The sequence below is a fragment of the Alexandromys fortis genome, unplaced genomic scaffold (assembly GCF_014885135.2).
Source record: "Alexandromys fortis isolate MF-2015 unplaced genomic scaffold, M_Fortis_MF-2015_v1.1 scaffold_45, whole genome shotgun sequence".
In the NCBI taxonomy this organism is placed as follows: Eukaryota; Metazoa; Chordata; class Mammalia; order Rodentia; family Cricetidae; genus Alexandromys; species Alexandromys fortis.
The window spans coordinates 5,558,899-5,580,197 of record NW_026067926.1 but is presented as its reverse complement, the minus strand read 5'-3'; the positions used below and the strand labels follow the sequence as shown (position 1 = coordinate 5,580,197).

Below are 21,299 nucleotides of genomic sequence, written 5' to 3'. Positions count from 1 at the left end.
CAAAACTGCCAGCCATTGGCTCTTACATCTACCTCAGTCTGAAAATGGTGATCCTGTCTCCAGGGATCTCAGAATGAGACTGTGTGAGAGCTGTCTCCTCTCATTTTATATTCCTTCCTCTCTAGGGCTGGGATTAAAGGCATGCACCACTACCGCCTGGTTTCTATGGTAAACTAGTATGGCTGCTGGGATTAAAGGTGCGTCTCACCACTGCCTGGTTTGTAAGGCTGACCAGTGGGGCTGTTTTACTCTCTGATCTTCAGGCAAGCTTTGTTTATTAAAATACAAATGAAACATCACTACAACCCAGTGTCTTCTTCATTATGTACTTTATCCAGACTAAGGAGCCCAAGCATATTATATTTCCCATCTCACCAGCTTCTGATTTGTGAATTCAAGTTTTAAATAATAAAAATCTTTTTAAAAAATATATCAAGTCTTAGCCGGGTGGTGGTGGTGCATGCCTTTAATCCCAGCACCTGGGGGGGGGGGGAGAAGAGGCAGGCAGATCTCTGTGAGTTCAAGGCCAGCCTGGTCTACAGAGAGTTCCAGGACAGACTCCAAAGCTACACAGAGAAACCCTGTCTCAGGGGGTAGGGAGAGAAAGCAAGTCCTAAATGATAAGCATAATGGACCCAGAAACAACCCATGGCGAAGAGTAGCAGAGTCAAGCCAGTCCCTGCATCCCTACACTCTTCTCCACACGTTCTCAAGGAGAGCAGGTCCCCAGCCCTCCTGCACAGTTACACAAGTCTCTTCCCCACTATGCCCTTTCCATGACACCCACTTACAACCCTGGCCACATAAATAAAGGCATGCAACTTTACCCACCTCAACTGAGCTCTTCAATGGCTCTAGAAAAGCTTGTAGATTTCATAAAGTTAGGAAGCCCAAAGTAGAATTCTTCCCATGTGCACGAGCTTTCTAGCGACAGTTGAGTAAATGACTAGATAAGTGACTAGTAATTTCAAATAAAGTGATTTACAAAGACACAAGAACCATGAAAATATTCATAAAAATTAATACAACTTTCACTATATAACTCAACTCTCCTAAAAACACCACCACAGTTAGAAAAAAAATGTGTCTTTAAAGGGCTTAACCATGTTATCACATTCCTGATCCTGCCTCCTAGGACCCACGCTGCTAGTCTCAGTATCTTCTCTGCGGTAGCCTGACTTCCTCCTCTTGTTTAAACAGTACCCAGTGGATATAAAGCAAATGTAAAGGGCTAGGAAGGTTATTTGTTTTTTTGTGATAAGAGTTTACATAGCCCAGGCTGGCCTCAAAAGTTCTATGTAGCTGAGGATGATCCTGAACTTCTGATCCCCCCGCCTCCACCTGAGTTGAGTACTAAAGACTACTGAACTACAAGTGTGGGACGTGAAGCCAGGTGTAAATGTTGTTTTGTTTGAAACAGAGTTGTGCTATATAGCTCTGCCTCCAAGCTGGACTCAAGCTTTCAACGATCCTGCCTCAGCCCCCTGAGCACGGGGATTCCAAACGTGTGACACCATGTTGACCTGAAGTCAAACACAACACAAAAATGATGGTCTGTATAAATACCGTGGCTATTTGCATCAAACTGCTGTCAACAGGGATACATGGGCTTTCCTGTTCAGATTCTACAGTGCATCACTAGGAACACAACTATATACAATTCAGCATTTTGCAAGCTATTATTAAACCACGCCCACTAGTTATATAAGAGCTTAGAAGCAAAGCACAGCGATACCATACAATCCCAACATCACTTAGGAGTCTGAGAGAGGAGATCATTGAGTTTGGGGTCAGCCTGGGCTACATTTGAAGATTCTGTCTCATTAAACTGAAATATAACTCAGGGTCCTAAAGTCTCCACTCCGATTTAAATAAAATTTGGTCTCTTCAGAAAACAGTCAGGGAGAAACTCCATTTGAAACATCCACAACCTCTGCTGCAGTGGGTGCTCTCAATCCACTACTGAATCCTGCTTCATGTATGCCACATTATAAGGGATTCTTGAACAAAGAATTAAGAATTGGTAACAAGGAGGCAGAGGCAGGCGGATCTCTGTGAGTTCGAGGCCAGCCTGGTATAGAAGAGCTAGTTCCAGGACAGGAACCAAAAGCTACAGAGAATCCCTGTCTCAAAAATCAAAAAGAAAAAAGAATTGGTAACAAGGGACTGAAAAGCTGGCTCGGTGGTTGAGAGCATTTGTTTCTTTTGCCGATGACCCAAGTTTGATTCCCAGCACCAATATAACAGCTCACAATAGACCGAAACTCCAATCCCTGAGATCTGGCATCCTCTTCTGGCTGCCTCAGACAAGGAAGGGAAGTGGTACACATACACACAGGTAAGCAGACATTCTTAGGCATATAATAAATCTTAAAAAATAAAAAGAATTGCTAACAATGCTTAGAACTAAGAAATACAAAAGGCCAAGTACCAAGAATTTAACTAGACTCAAATTCTACTAAGTGCCTATAAGGACCTAAAAGAAACCATGAAGTCAACTAAGACCAGAGGAAGTGAATCCTGCTTCCCATCCCATAGCTTGCTCTAATCTTCTCAATTTCTGTTTTCCCACTAAAAACGTGGCCTTTCAACATACTTTATCTTTAGACTATGAATATCATAGTGAAGCCCAACAGTCTTATAGGAATTTTTTGTAAGATGAAGCTTTGGGATAAAGAGAGGGAGGGGAAGAGAGCAAAATGTCCTCATTTCTGTTACAGGAATACTCCTGCTTCAGGGGGGTTCCTCAAACCTCAGGGAAAAAGGTTGTTGTGGCCAGGTGGTGCAGGCTTTTTTTAATCACAGTGTTCAGGAGGCAGAGGAAGGTAGATAGATCCCTGTAAGTTCCAGGACAACCTGGTCTGCAAACATTTCCAGGCCAAGCCAGAGCTACACCAGATATTGTTAGGTTTTGCAGCGGTCTGATTTTTTTTCTTGCATCTTCCCAGACTAGATGCTGTGGGACAATGGTCTGTACCCTGTCACTTGTATTATTTTTAATAAAATGCTGCTGGCCAGTAGTTAGGCAGGTGGTATAGGCGGGGAGACAGGCAGGAATAGAGGCGGAGCAATGAGAAGTCTGGGAAGAGGGAAGTTTCATTCTGCAGTTGTGACCCATACACAGAGGACTGTGATTGCCTCGCCGAAAAAGGTACCAAACCACGTGGCTAACATAGACAAGAATAATGGGCTAATACAAGTTATAAGAGTTAATAAGAAGCCTGAGCTAATGGGCCAATCAGTTTTATAATTAATGTAGACCTCTGTGTGTTTCTTTGGGACTGAATGACTGGGCAGGACCGAGCGGGACCGAAAACCTCAGTCAACAACTAGATAAAGTAGAATTAACTGCATTCAATACAATAGATGCTCTCACTACTAAAACAAGAAACAGATCTCTCCAACACACCATCTCCTGGACTGACAGGCAGAAAAAGCAATAATGGCTACAAGATGCTAAATACCCCTAAAATGAAGTCCTGCCCTCTGCAGAGTGCTATCAGAGATCTGCCAGGCATCAGAGCTGGTCTAGATCTAACAGTCTCAGTGACAGCATTATTTCCAGTCACTGGGCCCTGAGGTTGAACGCTTCAGCAATGTGCAGCAGGACAGAAAGAGAGTGTGATGATGCTTACCAAATGATGCTTATACTGCTGTACAATGTAGGCTCCTACGCTGTATCTCAGTCCCAAACCAAACAGTTCAAATCAACTTAAAGATGTGAGCAAGGTCAAACTCTCAAGGAAGCAAAAGTCATCATTTTACAAGTTCCAAAGTATGGTGTTTAAATAAGATCACATTTGCATATATCTTAAAGACTGGGCATTTCCCCCTCTTTCGGCATAGCCTAATTCCAAAGAAACAGTTTGCATCACTTTTTGGTGTTATTCTCACTCAAATCTCCTTTTTGGCCCCCAAAGAAATAAAACCTTTCATTGCCTAGAAAAAAAAAAAGATACAAGAATTAGTGACACTAGGTTTGAACTAAAGGACACTAAGTCAATCGACCTGGTCTGTTACAGAAAGAACTAAGGACACTGTCCCAACATCAGGAAGAACTGATCCTGGAACACTGGTGTGAACATCTGTAGACAGACACAAAGAGTAATTGTAAGTTATCCAGAGGTAGGGAAACGGCAGTCACCACATAATTACCATTGTTTCGATCTGAGTTACTACTTCTTCACCTCAAAACAACTGGCAGTGTACAATTAACGCTCCTCACCACAGAACACATACCAGGACAGTAGTAAAATCAGATTAACTTAAGCCATCTAACGCAATGCCAAACAACTGACCCACAATTTCAAAGGCAAGTGGCACCAGCTGGTTTTTAGGTTTTCATCTTTCATTGGAATGTGTCCAAAATCCCCCAAACCTTAAACAAACTGACTGGCACCATAGGTCAAAAGGCTGACGCAGCTCCAACGCTCCAAATTCACTTAGATTTAGTTCATTTCCCAAACTTAATTATTGGTCAATGTAGGGGTTAAGGGCTTCTCCCTGTGTTCAAGGCCCCCCGTCAAAAGGTAGGCTCTAAACTGGCTGATGAAACGTCAGCCTAGACAGTATTTACATACTTGAGTTGTAATGAACCATCGAACTGACCAGAAACAGTGGACTCCTTAACACCAAAAGCACTGCATGCCCAGCAGCAGTGCGTGAATTCAGGAGCAAGCTCTTTAACTTGGGCCTAAGCCACAGATGTGTACACCACGCCAGGACCTAACAGTTGCAAGTCAATGACAGTTCACATTAGTCATTTACTTGCAAAGGAAGATTTGCTGTTAGCATTCCAATAACAAGGTGTGTACCTTCCTTACCCTAGGACAACACAGTAAGCTCTACCCAAGTTAGTTCTGAGGAGCCACCGCAGGTCGTAGAGCACTAGAACCTAAACCAACTTCACCATTTCTAATCTGTCTTCAACAAACACCAAAAAGTTTCATTTACCATTTGTAAGACTGCATTTACTACAGTCTAAGCAACATTTCTGTCTCTCAACTGCCTGGCTCACAGGACTGATTCAATCAGAGAATACTACTGTCACTTCTGTGAGGCTGAGAAGGAAAAAAAATATTCTTTCCATTTTTGCCTACTGTGATACAGCTCAGGAGGGCCAAATCAAGGCGACAACTTGATTAGGCCTCTCAAGTGGACAATCTGTCCAAGATAAGGTTGAACTGGAGATGAATGCCCCCAACTGAAAACAAAAGTAGACTACATACCTGAGTTACATGCCAATCCAAAGGTGGTGACATAGTGGAAATGGGCCCCCCCTAAAAAAATAAAATAAGATCTAATGTGATCCAGAGGGAACTTTTAGCTCCAACCTACCTCTCGGAAAATTATTACTCACCAGGAGGCCCAGGCAAGAGAGGAACTATTGCAACACAAATGCTGCCTCTCCACAAAAGAAAAAAATGTAAAACTCATATCTAGATGGTCATTTGTAGAGCAACATATTATTAGCACGTGCCCAATCCTTCAACCCTAAGTCACACAGAGATGGAAGATGTCTATACTAACACACATTTAGAGTACTTATTACACAATTTTAAATAGTAGCACATACAGCCATGTATTTTATGGGAACAGGTGTGTCCTCAATTGAACATCCTGCTTATTCCTAAACACATAGCCAAAGTGACCACTGCTGCCCTCTTTATTACTCTCGGCTGGGTGAGCTGCTTTTGTTTTTAATTATAATAGTCCAACAGAACCTGCAAAGATAATGATAAAGGCCCCAGGAAAGGCAGCAAAATTAAACAAAATGAGTTTTTCTATTTCTTCCTCCCTACTCATATTTTGTCTAGCTGAGCCCCAAAACTCCACTTCTCTGACCCTATTTCATGCGACCTTTCACTCACTGGACTTACACTCCACCCCCACGCTCTTCTCTCCAGTCCCTAGAACTTGCCAACTTCATTCCAGCCAGTTTCCTAAACCTCCAAGAGTCCTCTCTTCATCTCTGCACGGCTGGCTCCTTTTCATTTAAAGTTCTGTTTAAAGTGTCACCTCAGGAAGGCCTCCCTTCCCTGCATCCCAGTCACCTTCTAGCCCATCACTCATTTTCTTCAGCATTTAATCAAAATCAGATCTGCTTATTTATCTCACACTCTGATAAACTCCGTGAGAGTGGACCTTTTGCTTGTGTTCACTTTTGTACACATAGTGTCTGAAACACTGGCTAGTACTTATAGCCAGTCTTAATTGAATGGATTCTGAATTTTTCATTCAATGGCAAACTAGGTTCCAATGAATGAAAGTAAGACTAGAGCTAATTCTTCTGTTTCTGTAAACCATCTAAATACCATAAGTGTACAATTGAGGCATTAAGGATTCTGTTTGATCAGGCTTGGAGGCCCTCATAAATATGATGGGACTCTCTTCCAGCATCAGAAGAACATCTGTTGTGATCACCCGAGTGATACTACACACCCAATTCGGTGACAAGGTAAAACATATGCACTTTCTAGTCAAAAATGCAGCACTATTTCTTAAAGCATAAAGTTTCTTAGAAGACAGTTCCATAATCAACAGAGGATTTCTTTTTTAAAAAATGTATCAGCTGCAAAAAAAGAACACTTAACACCACTCTGAAATCTCTATGACAGGCTACAAGAGGCACTGCTTACTCTGTGGTGGTTTTTGTTTGTTTTTTAAACAATATGAAAGAGATCTTTCCAATTATTCTTTCTTCAAACATTTGCGTTTGGATTTGTACTCTGCTAGAAACTCCGCACCACACTGTCTCCTATAAGTCCACCTATACACAAAGCATTAGTTAAATAAGATAAAAATCAGCACAAGTCGATTGTCACTGAAGACGAGTGTGCCAGACACACAGATGGAGAAAGAGATAAAGAGCTACTGTCCAATTGTAGAAACAACAACAAGAAAAAGTAATATGGGGTTTTCTGTTCTCAGAAGTGCATCATGAAGTGTGGGTGGAGAGAAACACAGAAATCCAGAATTAGCCTAACATCAAATCATTTTGGGAAAGAGTTGACACCATGTAAATTCCTCACACATAAAGTATTTGGAGCCAGAGATCTTGATTCCTGGGCTATGATGCCATTTAGGCTTCCTTGCAAGAGGTCTGGAATTCCGGTATCCATAAAAGAAAACGCTCATTAGGACCGGGAGCCGGGCGGCGTTGTGAGGTACTCCCCAGTGTGACACAGACCAGAACTGAAGTACTACAAAGCTTGCAGTTAGGAGCTGGGATAGAGGCTGAACACAAAATTCAAAAGAGGTAACCAAGGTACTAAGTGCCACAAAGGGGACAGGGTGACCGGACTGCCACTCAACCACAGAGAATGAAAGTAGAAACAGGGGTGTGTATGGGGGGAGGATAAAAGGTGGGGATGGAAAAAACAATACATTTGTCACCCCGTCCCATTTCCTAAACAGGATATAGGCAAAGCCTCCAGCCCCATTACCTCGGGCACAGATGGTTATCGTTTGTAGCAAAGGTGCCCAGAAAGGCCTTCAGGTCTGAGCCCCTTAATTCCAGGGCTGTTAACGATTACAGAGAAGGATGGGGGTGGGGAGGAAAATCAGGGAGGGAGCTGGAGATTCACCCGCCACCTCCCCCTTGGGCTCCTACCTCACGGCTCTTACCCTGGACTTTCAGTTCAGAGTCTGCAGCCCCTCCCCGAGCATCTACGACCCCAGGTCCCCAGGCCCGGGATTGAGGGGTGCTGGCGATGGGCAGGCAGGGACAGTAGGTAAGTTTTCTGAGCCTTGCGCGCTTGACACGCCACAGGCTCCCCTCACAGCCTCTTCTTCCAGAGGGACCAGTCCAGACAAGGCGCTGATTTGCACTCCTCCCCTTCCACCACCACCCCCTTTCTCGAAGGAACCGAACCCCCGCCCCTTCATCTCTCAATGCTCCCCCCTTTTCCTCAGCTCCCTCCCCCCCGCTCCAAACTCACAGCTGCTCCAGAGGTTCCTCCAGTCAAACCCTTTCTGGAAACGACGGCGGCCCGGCGGGTCCAAACCACCTACCATCCCCGCTTGCGTTTCCAGGCTCCCTACCCCCGCCGCCGCCGCCTTTTCTGCCACCGCGGCCGCCGCCTCCTCCTCATCTGCGGCCCACCGGCGGCGGCCGCCCCGAAGCCCCGCCCCCTCCATCGCCTCCTGCATCATCACTTCCGGTAACCCCGCCGGCCGCTGGCTCCAGGAGGGAGAGAATGGGAGAGGGGCGGGGACGGGAGCGAGGCGGGTGACGTCACGACGTACACGAAGACGTCCGAAGCCGTCACCAAGTAAGGGCAAGGAGGGGAGCGGCGGAGGGTGGGCTAGGAGGAGCTGGGCCAGGCCATTTTCTAACTGGAAATGGGGGAAGGGGCTAACGAAGGGGTGAAGGGTAAAGCAGGAGGGAGAGGTTGGCCGTTGTTGAGTGCGGCGGGAGTGGTCTAGAGCTGGAAGTTTGGGGCGGTTTGAGACGACCTCTGACCTGGGCCTCATGCTCCCACAGCGGTCCGCCCGGTGGTTTGGCCCGGCCTGGCCTACCGGACCGGCTGGATGGAGCTCGGTGTGGCCAAGCCTCGGCAGAGCTCCTGGCACCGCCTCCTCCCAGCCCTCTCCTGTGGGTGGGGGAAGGCAGGACTGACGCAGAGTGAGTGTAAGGATGGAGACGCCGGCTCCAGTCGCGGGGGACTGGGGAAAGGGGTTGGCTCCCCTGGAGCAGAGATGTGGTGAGGGTGTGGGGTTGCTAGGAGACCGCGCCTGTGTGACCCCAGCCTCGCGAGGGCGGTTCGGTGTCTTCGCTGCTGGCCTCGGGAGACCTGCCTAAGGGAAGTGGCACGTGGGCGAGACCTGGCATGGGACCCTTCAGACTTTTAGAATGTAAATGGAAGGCGACTGGGGCAGTTCTAGGAGGCTGAAGAAGTGCCTGCCTTATGAAGAGCCACCCAAACGAACCCGGATGTAGGAGTCAGACTTCAGGTGACAATGAAGGCTAGTTTCAGTACAGATGAGCAACCGAGAAAAAGAAGGAAGCTTTGTCCTGAACTTATCTTTAATAAGTAAATGAGCGCGAAGATAGCAGCTGCCCCGAAGGCTGGATGGAGTGGAGAGAAGGCCTTTTCGGGGTTTAAGAGGGAGAGAGAACGGGAGATGTCTGGGTGGAGAAAAGTGCCAAAGGGATAACGCTGGGAACAAAAGGCAGAAAAGATTGAAGCCTTTCTTGGGTTTGGCCTTTGTGTTACCACTTCCTGAAGCGTAGTGATTGACCAGAGCTTATTTATATTTTTTGAAATTGCTGCTGGATAGAGAAGACAGTCAGACCTAGTAAGAGGCTGTTGCTGATGCCATGGGAGAGGTGGCAGTGGTGTTGGATAAAGAAAATTGATTCAGAATTTATTTGGGAGCTTGCGCATGCCGGACTGACTGCTGAGTTGGATATGAAGTGTGTGGGAGAGGGTGGAACCAGAGATGTCTCCCTAGAGAAAAGAGTTTGAAAAGGAATAGCTTAAGCTCTCTTGAGCTTATTGCAAAAGTTATTTTACGGCCCGATTAAAGATGTCCAGAAATGAGGTACCCAAGTTGGAATAAAAGTCATGAGTGGAGATAACAAATGTAGAGCTAGGAATAGGAAGTAGACAGGGGGGTTCACGACTTCCTTAGGCCTTCTCACATTTAAAGACCACCCAGAAGGGGTAGAAGCCAATAGGAAGCTCAACAACAGTAACACCTCAAACAGTAGGATCAGCCCTCACCATCAGCGAGTCATCCCATGAAGGCCTGACTCCATCTTTCTGCTCTCTCAGCTGTCTGTGCTTTTGGACTTGTATGCAATAATCCATGTGGATTATCTAATTTCTTGCTAAACGTTGGTTCACACGTTTGTCTTCCCAAGACTGCTTCCTCTTTGTATCTTCGTGGCTCCTAATACAGAGACTTGCCCATGGGGGTCCAACAATTTTACTGTATCTGGGTAGGAACACATTATAAGACATTAGTCTTAGAATTCTTTTGTTGTTGTTGTTGTTGTTTTTTTTTTTTTTTTTTTTTTTTTTTTTTTTTTTTTTTTTTTTTTTTNTTTTTTTTTTTTTTTTTTTTTTTTTTTTTTTTTTTTTTTTTGAGACAGAGTTCTCTGTAACAGCCCTGGCTGTCCTAGAATTTAACTCGCTCTTTAGACCAGGCTGGCCTCAAACTCAAAGAGATCCACCTGCCTCTTCTGCCTTGAGAGTGCTGGGATTAAAGGTGTGGGCCACCACTCGGGGCTCTGCTCAATCTTGGAATCCTTTTTTTGTTTGTTTTTACAGTCCAACCGAAGTTTCCCCTCTTCCTGTTTCCTCCCCCTCCTCCACCCAGCTTCCCCCTAGACCCCATCCACTCCTCTTCTACTGTTTCTTTTCAGATGTAGGCAGGCATCCCATGGTACATCAAGTGAGACTAGGCCCTTCCTCTTCTATTAAGGATGGATAAGGCACTCCTATAGGAGGAATGGGTCCCTAACGCAGGCAACACAAAGATATCCCCTACTCTTGCTATTAGGGAGTCTCTCAAGAAAACCAAGCTACACAACTGTCGCATATGCAGAAGACCTCGGTCAGTCCCAGGCAGGCTCTCTGGTGGTCAGTTCGGTCTCTCTGAGCCCCTATGAGCCTGGGTTTGTTGGTTCTGTGGGTTTTCTTGTGTCCTTGTCATCACTGGGTCCTACAATCCTTCCTCCCCCTTTTCTGCAGGATTCCCAGAGTTCTGCCTAGTGTTTGGCTGTGGGTCTGCATCTGTTTCCATCAGTTGCTGGGTGAAGCCTCTCTATATGAATATAGCAGAAAATCCTTAGGGATCATTTCATTGACTCCCCCCCCCCATTTATGTTTGGTTCTATCTTAGATCTCTGGGATATCCCACCTCTGGGTCCTGGCCCTCTGGAAGGAGCTCCCTCTCAGCATGGATGCCAGTCATTAGTAGATCACTCCCACAGTTTCCGTTCTGTCTTTACCTTAGCACGTTTTGTAGGCAGGACAAATTGTAGGTCAAAGGGTTAGAGGCTGAGCTGGTGTCCCAGCCCTCCACTGGTTACAAAAGCTTGCTGGTTCACAGCTTTGGGAGTCTTACAAAGAGAGTTCTGTCCCTGCTCTGCAGATGGCACTGCCATTGTAGTGAATCCCAATGGAAAGGGCATCAGCAGAATCAGAAGGCCTGGGTTTCATTCTTGCATCTAAAGCTAATAGGGTGGCCTTGGAAAAGGTCCTTCTCTTTGAGCTGATAGGGTTGGCCTAGATTAAAAGTTGCAGGCTGGCAAGACAGATAATGTCTGCAAACATATTGTTCAGTCCGAAGCATGATTTAAATTCTTGGTGTTTTTTTTTAAATCTGCTTGCCAGTTTTTAAAACTTGAACATCAGAATCCAGATTGTTGGCTTCTTTTGAAAAACTGGACAGTCTTAACACCACCAGTCTGAAGTTCCTAGAGAGCCCTACACGGCTGCAGCCAAAGCTTGCCCTTTGTGTCTTATGTCCCAAGACGGCCAGAAGCATCTCTCCTTACTCCCACTCCCAAAGCGACATTTGATTTGTAATTGACTTAACTGTGCTATCCATATGTAGCTACGAGTCACATGCAACTAAATAACAGTTCCTTCAACACATATTCCAGATGTCCAGTAGCAGCGTGTGGCTAGTCTCTGCCCTGTTGGATAGAACAGATGGAAGAATTTGATCATAGAAAGTTCTTTTGTTTAGTGTTGGATTGAAGCACTGACAGAATTTAAGAACTGTGGGTGCCAATCATTCCGCGCAAATAAAGCCAGGCTGTCATTGTTCCTGCTCTCGAAACAGCCCAGTAAGGAGCTCTTGGAGCTCCTGAGTAAACTGGGAGCATGGGGACTATGGAAGGGAGTAGAAGGGGAGGGGAGGGGAGCAGAGAAAAATATATAGCTCAATAAAAACAATTTAAAAAAACAAAAAGCTCTTGGGGCCTACAAATAAAGCTGCTCATTTGATAACTAGAGAGTCCTTGGAGAATGTTCTGGAAACATGGTCCCCCATGCATAATACTGTTAGGTTTCTAATAGTTGGGTGTAGAGTCAGGTGCAGCAGATCTGCTACCCCCAGTGTTGTCCCCCAAAGCCCTTTTTGTTTGTTTGTTTGTTTGTTTTGCTTTATGACGGTTTCTCTGTGTAGCCTTGGCTGACCTACAATTTGCTCTGTAGAAGGCTGACCTTGAACTTCTGAGTGCTGGGGTTAAAGGTGCGCAACACCACGCCCTGCATCCACCAAAGCTTTTTTGCAGTTTTCTAACCAGTTTCTTAGAAGAATGTTACAAAAGAGGAATTTAAGTTACTGCTCGGGCGCTCTGACTTCCCTACTTGCTATGAAGGGTTGACGATACTGGCTAGAGTAGTGTGAATGAGTCTCTAACGTTGGCTTCTTCCCAGGCCTCCCGTGTATCTCTCACACAGCTGACTTTGGGTAACTAAAAGACCTCTGGCTAACCTTGTCTTTGTTCTTAAAATCTGCTGGCACGTGCCTATAATCCCAGCATTCTGGTGTAACATTTTAGTGAAGAATAATATACCCATTTATTTTGAAATGAGGAACTATAAATTGATTTCCACTTAGAAGTTCTGCCTTGAATAGGAAAGTATAAGTTGCTTGGTTGATTAATCTCTCTCTTGCAATTTTGAGTTGTTCTTATGTATGCAGATAATCCAGGGCTGTCATGATACACTGATGGTTCCCAACAGAAAAATAATTTCAATTTTTTAATGATGTGAAAACGATACAAACTATACTTTGAATTTTAATCTGTTCCTGAGCTGGAAATAGTCCCAGTGTTGGTCAGCAGCTCCCAGGCCAGTACCAGTCAGGACCCAGCACTATCCACAATCAAAGAACATCTGCCTTTAGGGTGCAAGTTTGCCGCCTATTGCTTTGTTTGGGGTAGCTCTTTTAGAAATTTTTCTGGTATGAATATTTTAAATTTCCCCTTTGTTCTGATGACTTCCCATGTTTTAGGATCTAACCTAATTTCATTTTCTCTTTGTATTCTCTACCTCCTTCCCTGGGCCCATCTCTTATACACCATATTCTTGTAATTTTTTGTATAAAAAAATGCTGTTTCAGAGAATTGTTGTGGTATGAAGTACACCGAATGAACATATCCTGAGAATTGCACAACTATGTGGTATCACTTCCCTTTTCAGATTCTAATAACCAAAAGCTAAATCTAGGACAGGAAACAGTCGTGTGTGTGTGTGTGTGTGTGTGTGTGTGTGTGTGTGTGTGTGTGTGTAGGGGCTGGAAGCTGGGGGACCAGGGACCTGTGGGGCACAGTTTGGCTTGAAGATTGTTCAGTTGTGACAATAAAGTCATTCAGTGTATCAGTGTCTGACAAAAAAGCAGGGACTAGAAAAGCCCCAGGAGAAACGAGCACTGACAGTAAAGAGCTAGAAAGAGATAAAGGAAGAGACATAGGAAGGAAAGCTTAGTGTTGGCACCTGCATTACATTTCCAGTAAGAAGCACACGTTGCGGTCTGGAGATAAGCAGTGTCTCCAGCAGGGTTATTTACTCATACCCAAGAACAATAGCCCTTTACTGCACAGGGATTATTAATGATGAGAGGGAAATAGCTTTAGGAAAATCCATTATTACCACAAAGCAACGAATTCACCAACAGGTTACATACTTCTCCATTCTCTGCAGACAGAGCTTACCATAGATAAAAGGCCTCACTACTCGAATTTCCTCCTATTCAGGTAGCTTGTGCGGTTACTTTCTAGTGCTAAGTGTTTTAATGGAGTAGCTCATAAATAATCCTTACGATTCTGAAAAATGTTCTGTGGTTGCATATTTTAGGAGACCGAGGCACCCGTAAAGCTTGGTGGTACAAACCTATGATCTCAGCTGCCCTTGAGGAGCAAAAGTTTAGGGCTCTTCTTGGGTTCAAGACCAGTTTGGGCAACTTGGTGAGACTGTACCTCAAAATGAAAAGTAAAAGGACACTGAGAGACATAATTCAGTATTGAAGTGTATGCCCTGTGTGTGCAAGACTTTGCATGTGCAGTCCCTAGTGGTGCCAAAGAAGAAACTCTTGTACACTCTTAAGAAACTGAGGCTCAGGCTGAACCCAGTGAAAGTGATTATTTGGGCATTATCAGAGGCATTTCAGGGCTGGAAATGGTGCTGCACACCTTTGATCCCAGCACTCAGGAGGCAGGCAGAGCCAGGGGGATCTCTGTGAGTTTAAGGCCAGCCAGAACATAGCAAGTTCCAGGACAGCCAGAGCTACATAACAGAGACACCCTGTCTCAAAACAAACAAACAAAAAACTGCATTTTAATTCCAGCATTCAGGAGGCAGAGGTAGGCAGAACTCTTGAGTTCAAAGCCAGCCTGATCTAAAGAGTGAGCTCCAGGACAGAGAAACCTTGTCTTAGGAAAAAAAGAGGTGAGGGTTGTATCATAGGTATGAGCCTTAAAGTACTTTCTTTAGAACTATAAGCCTTCCCCCCAAACAGCACTGAATTGTTTTCGGTGCCCTGGGAACTTTTTGTTAAAATTAGTTTACTAGAATGTGGTAGGGGTTGGAGCGTATGCAAGCCATAGCACGTATGTGGACACTGGAGGACGCTTTGTGGAGTCCGTTCTCTCCTCTCACCTCGATGGGAGGTCCAGGGATCAGATTTGGGTTGTCAGACTTGTACAGCAGTGTTCTCACCTGCTGAGCCATCTCTGGCCCAAGCTCTGGGACCTTAATTGGGACTGTTCTCCAGATGCTATCGTATATATCTCAGGATGAGAATGAATATTGCTGATGAACCATTCTTTGTCATGTCCCAATTGTGTATCAGGCGTAGAAGTGTAAGGAACGAGACTCTCTGGTCCTCTTCCCTTCACCGCCTTTCTCCATACAGTCACAAACAATGAAAGAAGAAGGTCTGTTCAGATAGAAACTCAGCTCAGTGTGTAAAGGCTCCTGCCACCAGACCTGACAGCCTGAGTACCATCCCTAGGATGTACATAGAGGAGAGAATTGATTCCAAGTTGTGCTCTGACTTCCACGTGCACATCGGTATGCACGTGCCACCATATGTACGTACATACACACAAAATAAATAAAATTAAGAGTGTGATGGGTATCTGCGAGGGTTGCACCCAGGGACACTGCCATGGTTCCTGCATTAGAAAGAGGCAATGATAGGAAACCAAGAGATAGGCAGAGAAAGCAGTAGGTGAGCAAAAAAGAGGATATTTTGGTTGTGTGATTTGAAGGCTTCACAAGGCACCTAGGGGTGCCTTACCTAAAGAGGCAGAACAGCAGAACTGGTTTTATCTGGATAAATTTCACAGCCTTCCCCATCCCCACCTCAAGTTATGGAGAGGGAAGTTTTGATTCTAATGTGCTGTGATGAGGGGAAAAATAATAAATCCTAGAGTCAGGTCTTTCTTAAAAGAAATGGAATAGGCCAGGCGGTGGTGGCGCATGCCTTTAATCCCAGCACTTGGGAGGCAGAGGCAGGTGGATTTCTGTGAGTTCGAGGCCAACCTGGTCTACAAGAGCTAGTTCAGTAGTTAGGGCTCTGACACAGAGAAACCTTGTCTCCAAAAACAAAAACCAAAAAAAGAAAAGAGAAGAAGAAATGAAATAGACTTTTCCCTTTACCTCATAGGCCCTTTCTCCTTTTCCTTTTTGTTCCTTCTGTTTGTGCTGCAGGAGTTTTTTATTCAGGAAAGCAAAGCCTCAGAAACTCCAGTAGCTGGAATTTTGACATTCTTGAGACCAGAGTCATACTTCTATAAACTTCATCTGCAGAAGGGAAATTGTCTTTTGAACTCCTCAATGGGAACTGGAGAAATGTTCGGGTTAAAAGCAGTGCCCTTGCAGAGGACCCAAGTTTGGTGCCAGCAGCCACACAACTCACAACCACCCTTAAATCTAGTCTAGGGGATCCCATTCCTCTTCTGACCTTGCACCCCCTCTGTGCACATTCACACACTCAGGTACACACATACACAGACTTTTTTAAAACTCTTTAATGTTGGTGCTGCAGTGAGCTTTCCGAAGTACTCCAGAGATGAAACGGTGAAGCTGCTGAGACCTCGTGCTAACAAACCTGTCTGTAAACTAGATTGGAACACACCCAGGGCCTAGGCATGACTCAGAGGATGTTTCTGGAGCCTCCCCAGGTCCCTTGACTGTACTCAAATCCTTTACAGCCAATAGCAAAATGAGCACATGGTTTCAGGTGTTTTGTTTATTTCTTGATTGACCACTGCCCATTGTAAGTCCCCATTACTGACTCCAAAATTAACAGAAAAGCTTGTGGTCAGACAAGGAAAAAAAATCACTCAACTTTTGAGGCTCTTCATCTTGACTCCTGTCACTCGGGTGACATTAGGCAAATGTGACATTTCAACCTCTGTAAGAGAGATGGACTCGGCAGTGGTGGTGCACACCTTTAATCCCAGCACAAGGGAGGTGGGGGCCAGCCTGGTCTACAGAACTAGTTCAGGACAGCTAGGGCTGTTACACAGAGAAACCCTGTCTTGAACAATGAAAAGAGAGCGAGGGAAGGCTAAGTAGCTATGGTACCACTCGGCTCCAGCACGGTTAACAATGTAAAGCAGACCTTGTTGCTCCCATTCGCTCCACAGACGTCAGTGTCTCCCTTTCCCTTTGACTGCAGACTTCTTCCCAGGCCTGCTCTCCCATCAGTGCTGAATTGTGTTGTTCTGTGCCCCCACCAAGTCCTCACTTGCATTCACATTAACTTTGCCCTTGGCCTACCCCAGAGCCTTGCTCCTGCTGCCCCCTTCCCTGCACCACTCTCCCTTAATTTCCTGTTATTAGTCTCCTTCATGCCATTCAGAGCTCCAGCCAAATATATTGACCCCCCCAAAGGTCTTCCATTTCTGATTGTTTCATTCAAAACACATTACTGCCTCTACCATTAGAAGATAAGATATCCCCAGACCCACATGGTCATGACATGGTGGGCATATCCAGTAAACACTGGGTGGATCAATAAATGGGCTCCTTGGCAGAGAAGACATAAGGCCTGCAGGATTGCAACAGTGCGGTGAGTCTTTATTTTCCTCTTCTGCGATGCCAGCTTCCCTTGGACTTGGAGGGATTATCACAGAGAACTGAAGAGCAGAACATTTCAACCAGGGGCACAGTCTACTCTTAAGGGAATTGGTGCATTAAAAGCTTTTAAAGAAGTAACGGGCAACTGGATATTTTATAAAACATACTAAGGTCCAAAATACTCACTTCCATAGCTCTTTGTATGGGAAGATAATAGAATTATATGGCTTCTTTTAATGGAATTATTTAGCTTCCTTTGTTATAATTACTGAGCCCTTTAAAGCATGCAACAGATATCCAACAACAATTTATCAAGATCAGGCAGCTTATTTAGTTACTAACAACTTGGGCTCTTACTCCAGATTATAGGATTTGAATACTGGCCCTCCCTATTTCTAGCAGTATGACTTTGGACACACTTCTTCTTTTTTTTTTTTTTTTTTTTTTTTGTTTTTCAAGACAGGGTTTCTCTGTGGTTTTGGAGCCTGTCCTGGAACTAGCTCTTGTAGACCAGGCAGGCTGGTCTCGAACTCACTGAGATCCACCTGCCTCTGCCTCCCAAGTGCTGGGATTAAAGGCGTGCGCCACCACCGCCCGGCTGGACACACTTCTTAATCTCTCTTTATATCAGGGTCTTCCTTTGTAGACTGAGAAGTACCAGCTGCCTCCAGAATTGCTATGATGTTCACAGAGTTGTATGGAAAGCACCTTGTAGAGTGGGAAGCCAAGTAAATGCAAAGCAAATGTAGCTATTGTTACTGTAGTGAACAGGACTAAGTTCATGCTCTCTGGGAGTTAGCAGAAAAATCTAGGACAAAAAAAGATGCAAAATAACTGCAGAAGAGCAATCAGTGGTGGCTTATGCTAGGCCCTAGGGAGAAAGTGCTCTGGGAATAGTTGGTAGTGAATAGGTACCTCTTGTGAGGAGCGATAATTAGCAGAAAAGAGGCATTTGAGTGGAAGGGTGAGCCAAGACAAGCTTAACTATGTACCTTTGACTGATCTGGTACTCACACTGTAGCACAGACTGGCCTGAGACTTAGGGCAGTCCTCCTGCTTCAGCTTCTGAATGTCGGAATTACAGGTATGCAGTACTCTGGTTTGGATTTTTCTGAATACATTTATTCATAGCCTACCTAAATCACACAAAAAAAATCTTTTTCATGGGTGTGATGGGTCATTCCAGTATATATTAATGACAACTAATAAATTTATTATGTATCTAAAATCACCTGTACAATCAAATTTTGAGATATGTGCACTAGGGCCTTCTCTGAACTGAGCACCAGAGGCCAAAACACACTGGCATCAAAATGTGTCAGACTTGTATAGAATATGCATTCAGTAGTGCATTTCACCGCCGTGCTCTGCGTATGCAGGCAGTATGACTTTTACAAAAGAAGCCACCTTCCATGTCACAACTACTCCATCACATACAATTTCCTCTTCCATCCTGGGATTTGGAAGTTAAAGAGATGAAAAGGAGCAAATATTTCAAGTAGTGTCAAGAATAAATGTCATAGAACTTAAAGAAATTCCTTAAGACTAGACTCCCTGACCATTTAAAGTTCTGACTTCTAAACCAAATAGTCCTTAAGGGGAATCCCCGCAGAATTCACTACTGTAGCCAATCAACTCTTGACCAACCAGTAAGTAAGGATAAAGGCTGCTGTATTGTATTAATCCTGAGAAGGTTGTTGGTCCCAAGGTTAAGTCCTTGGGGAAGGAAACCTTCAGGAAGTGGCAACCATGGCAACCTGTATAAGTGCATTGCTTTCTAAGACCAAAAAGAAAAAAACCAAAAGAAAGCACTTTAATTTTTTTTTTTAAATGTAACTGACTCAGTTTGAGAATCTAAAGCTTTCTGTAGCATGAGATATTTCATGGTTTCAGGAAACATTTGTTGAAGTCCTAGTATGTAAGCTTCCTAGGTACAGTAAATAAAAGATAGTTGTAATAATTGTCCCCATAAAGATTAGAGTCCACTGGAGGAAAATAGACATTAACAAGCCAGAACTTGAGTGATGAGGCCTAGAAAGAACAACTGTCAGGATTCAGATCATTCCTAACCCAGTGTGTGTGGCTCAGGAGAGACCAGGGAGCATGAAGGATTTTCTGAGACATCCATGTTTCCATGAGGAGCTAAAGGATGAACAGAAATTGATCAAGTAAAAAAAAAAAATCAGGTCAGGCGTTGTGACACCTGTTTAATCTCAGCATGTCGGAAGCAGAGGTAGGTAGAACTCTGAGTCGCATGGCAGCCTGGTTTACCTAGGGTATTTTTCTTGGTATTTTCTCACTAAAGCTGTATAGTGAGATCTTGTCTTTATTTAAAAAAGAAAAGTTAGTGAAGAAGGAGCAACATGGGTATGCCCCCAAAGTCAAGAGGATCATAGTTGTCCCTGCAAAGAACTGATAGAAACCCAGTAACAAAATGACAAAAGATGCATTGTTCTCTTTTTTTGATTTTTTTCCTTCTAAGACTTAGAAGTGATAGGCTAGACCTGTTCACATATTCAGTAGTAAAGACAGCTTTTGACTTTTCTCTCTGGCAGTCTTTGTGACTTGGGTTTTCTGGGTCACCTGATGTTAGAGACTCATCACCTATCTTTCCGGATTCATTTTTACAAAACACACACTAATTAAAGTATTTTCAAAATAGTCTTATTAAGTGTCAGTTGTTAGCACTCCTTACCCTGAGTAACCTAATTGCAGGTCTTGTGTGTCATGTTATGGCTTATGATCAGAGTTCTTAAAGTAGTAAAAGAAAACCAATTAAAGTCAGGCTTTGAGAAATTTGCTAGGGTTTTAATACGTTTGACCTTCGATTTCCTCTCCCAGCATCTGAAAGTCAGGGAAGTTTCATCTGTTAGTGACAGGGAAGTAAAGCAATCGTTAGTTTGTGCTGCTGCCCCTCACAGGAACTGACTCACGTATATTCAGATGAAACCATGGAGTTTTCGGGAGAGCCAGAAACTCAGAAACCTGCTTCCTTACCAGGAAAAATGTCATCATCTCATCTGGGTTTTTATTACCCCACGATGTTCTCACTGGTTTTTATGAATTCCTTTTAAGCCTTTTTTCTGTGAAGCGTCATTGATGGTGTTGTGCGTAACTTTGGTTCTTTAAACTTTTGGGTCAGGAGAAGTGGTGTTTTCAAGCTTTTCATCAACTGGTTGAGCCTTGGTTCACTCCTCGTTGCTCAAGAAAAGTCACCAGGGTCCAGTACAAAAGGAGGGGCAGTCATCTTCAAGGAAGAAATCTCTGTAAGGTGCATTCCTTGAAGGTGCTTGGAATGTGTAGATACACATACACAATCCTACTCACATCAGCCTATAGCCGCTGGGATTCTTAAGAGCTAAGGACCACCCTATTGCATTTCAGCCCTGGTAGGGAGTTGGAAATGGATTATGTGCCTAAGTGGCAGCCCTCAGCCTCCTCCCCAATCCTGATAAGCCTGTTTGAAAAAAAAAATCCCTGGACTCGTGGATGTGTTCAAGTACCTGGCTCTGTTGCTTACTCCCAGACCTGTCTTCCCAGCCTGTCCTCCCTCGTGTCCAAGACAACATAGTAGTCATGGTTCTCAATCAGATGAAGAACTTCAAGGACTTGTCTTTTTTTTTTTTTTGATATTTCTCACTCAATTTTTACAGATAGAAACATAAAGAAAGAAATAGGCTGCAGTTTTACATAAATTATAAAAATGCCCATCAAGCCAGGTGGTAATGGCACATGCTGTTAATCCCAGCCTTTGGAAGGCAGAGGCAGGTGAATCAGAGTTTGAGGCCAGCCTGTCTAAAAAAAAAAAAAAAAAAAAAAAAAAAAAAAAAAAAAAACACCAAGAAAACTGCCCATTAACAGAATAGACAAGTGCATTGGGAATTTTTGTAGAGTGGAGTGACTTGCAGCGATGATGCTCATTGTGGCAATGTGGATGAGTCTTGCAAGTTCAATAGGAAACAAAAACAAAAACCACACAATTTGAAGAACCTATTATATGAAGTTCTAAACTTGTAAAAAAAAAAAACCCTCTTGTATAATAAATATAAAGGATTCATGACAATGGTAAGCAGCAGTCAGAATAGTGGTGTTTTCACCAAGAGAAGAAAAGAGGGCCGCTGCACATGGCATGGTAATACACTCTTTAATCTTAGCACCCTGGGCAGAAAGAGGCAACTTTCTATGATCAAAGCCAGCCTGGTTTACATAGCGAGATCCTGTCTCAAAAAAAAAAAAAAAAAAAAAAAA

At 44.2% G+C, this 21,299-nt stretch overlaps 2 protein-coding genes across 10 annotated transcripts in view; one reads left to right on the top strand and one right to left on the bottom strand.

Annotated features, from left to right (window-relative positions):
- Dcun1d3 (defective in cullin neddylation 1 domain containing 3) overlaps positions 1 to 8,100 on the bottom strand; it is a 42,241-nt gene extending 34,141 nt beyond the window's left edge. For 2 of the 6 annotated variants that reach the window (XM_050143304.1, XM_050143302.1), the window contains exons 1-2: positions 7,941 to 8,098; positions 5,229 to 5,279 (exon numbers count right to left, since the gene is read on the bottom strand). The gene's annotated coding sequence lies outside the window, so the exon portion shown is untranslated. Of the gene's footprint in view, positions 1 to 831; positions 851 to 5,228; positions 5,280 to 7,626; positions 7,760 to 7,940 lie in introns of those variants that run through there. The other 4 variants (XM_050143305.1, XM_050143303.1, XM_050143306.1 and 1 more) reach the window with 4 other exon arrangements.
- Positions 8,101 to 8,143: 43 nt separating this feature from the next.
- The window catches only part of Lyrm1 (LYR motif containing 1), a 21,589-nt gene continuing 8,433 nt past the window's right edge, over positions 8,144 to 21,299 (top strand). Inside the window, exon 1 of one of the 4 annotated variants that reach the window (XM_050143314.1) lies at positions 8,144 to 8,273. Coding sequence is in view for 3 of the 4 variants with exons in the window: in XM_050143311.1 (XP_049999268.1) it covers positions 8,533 to 8,632 (100 nt within the window). In the remaining variant the exon portion in view is untranslated. Of the gene's footprint in view, positions 8,274 to 8,369; positions 8,633 to 8,691; positions 8,956 to 21,299 lie in introns of those variants that run through there. The other 3 variants (XM_050143312.1, XM_050143311.1, XM_050143313.1) reach the window with 3 other exon arrangements.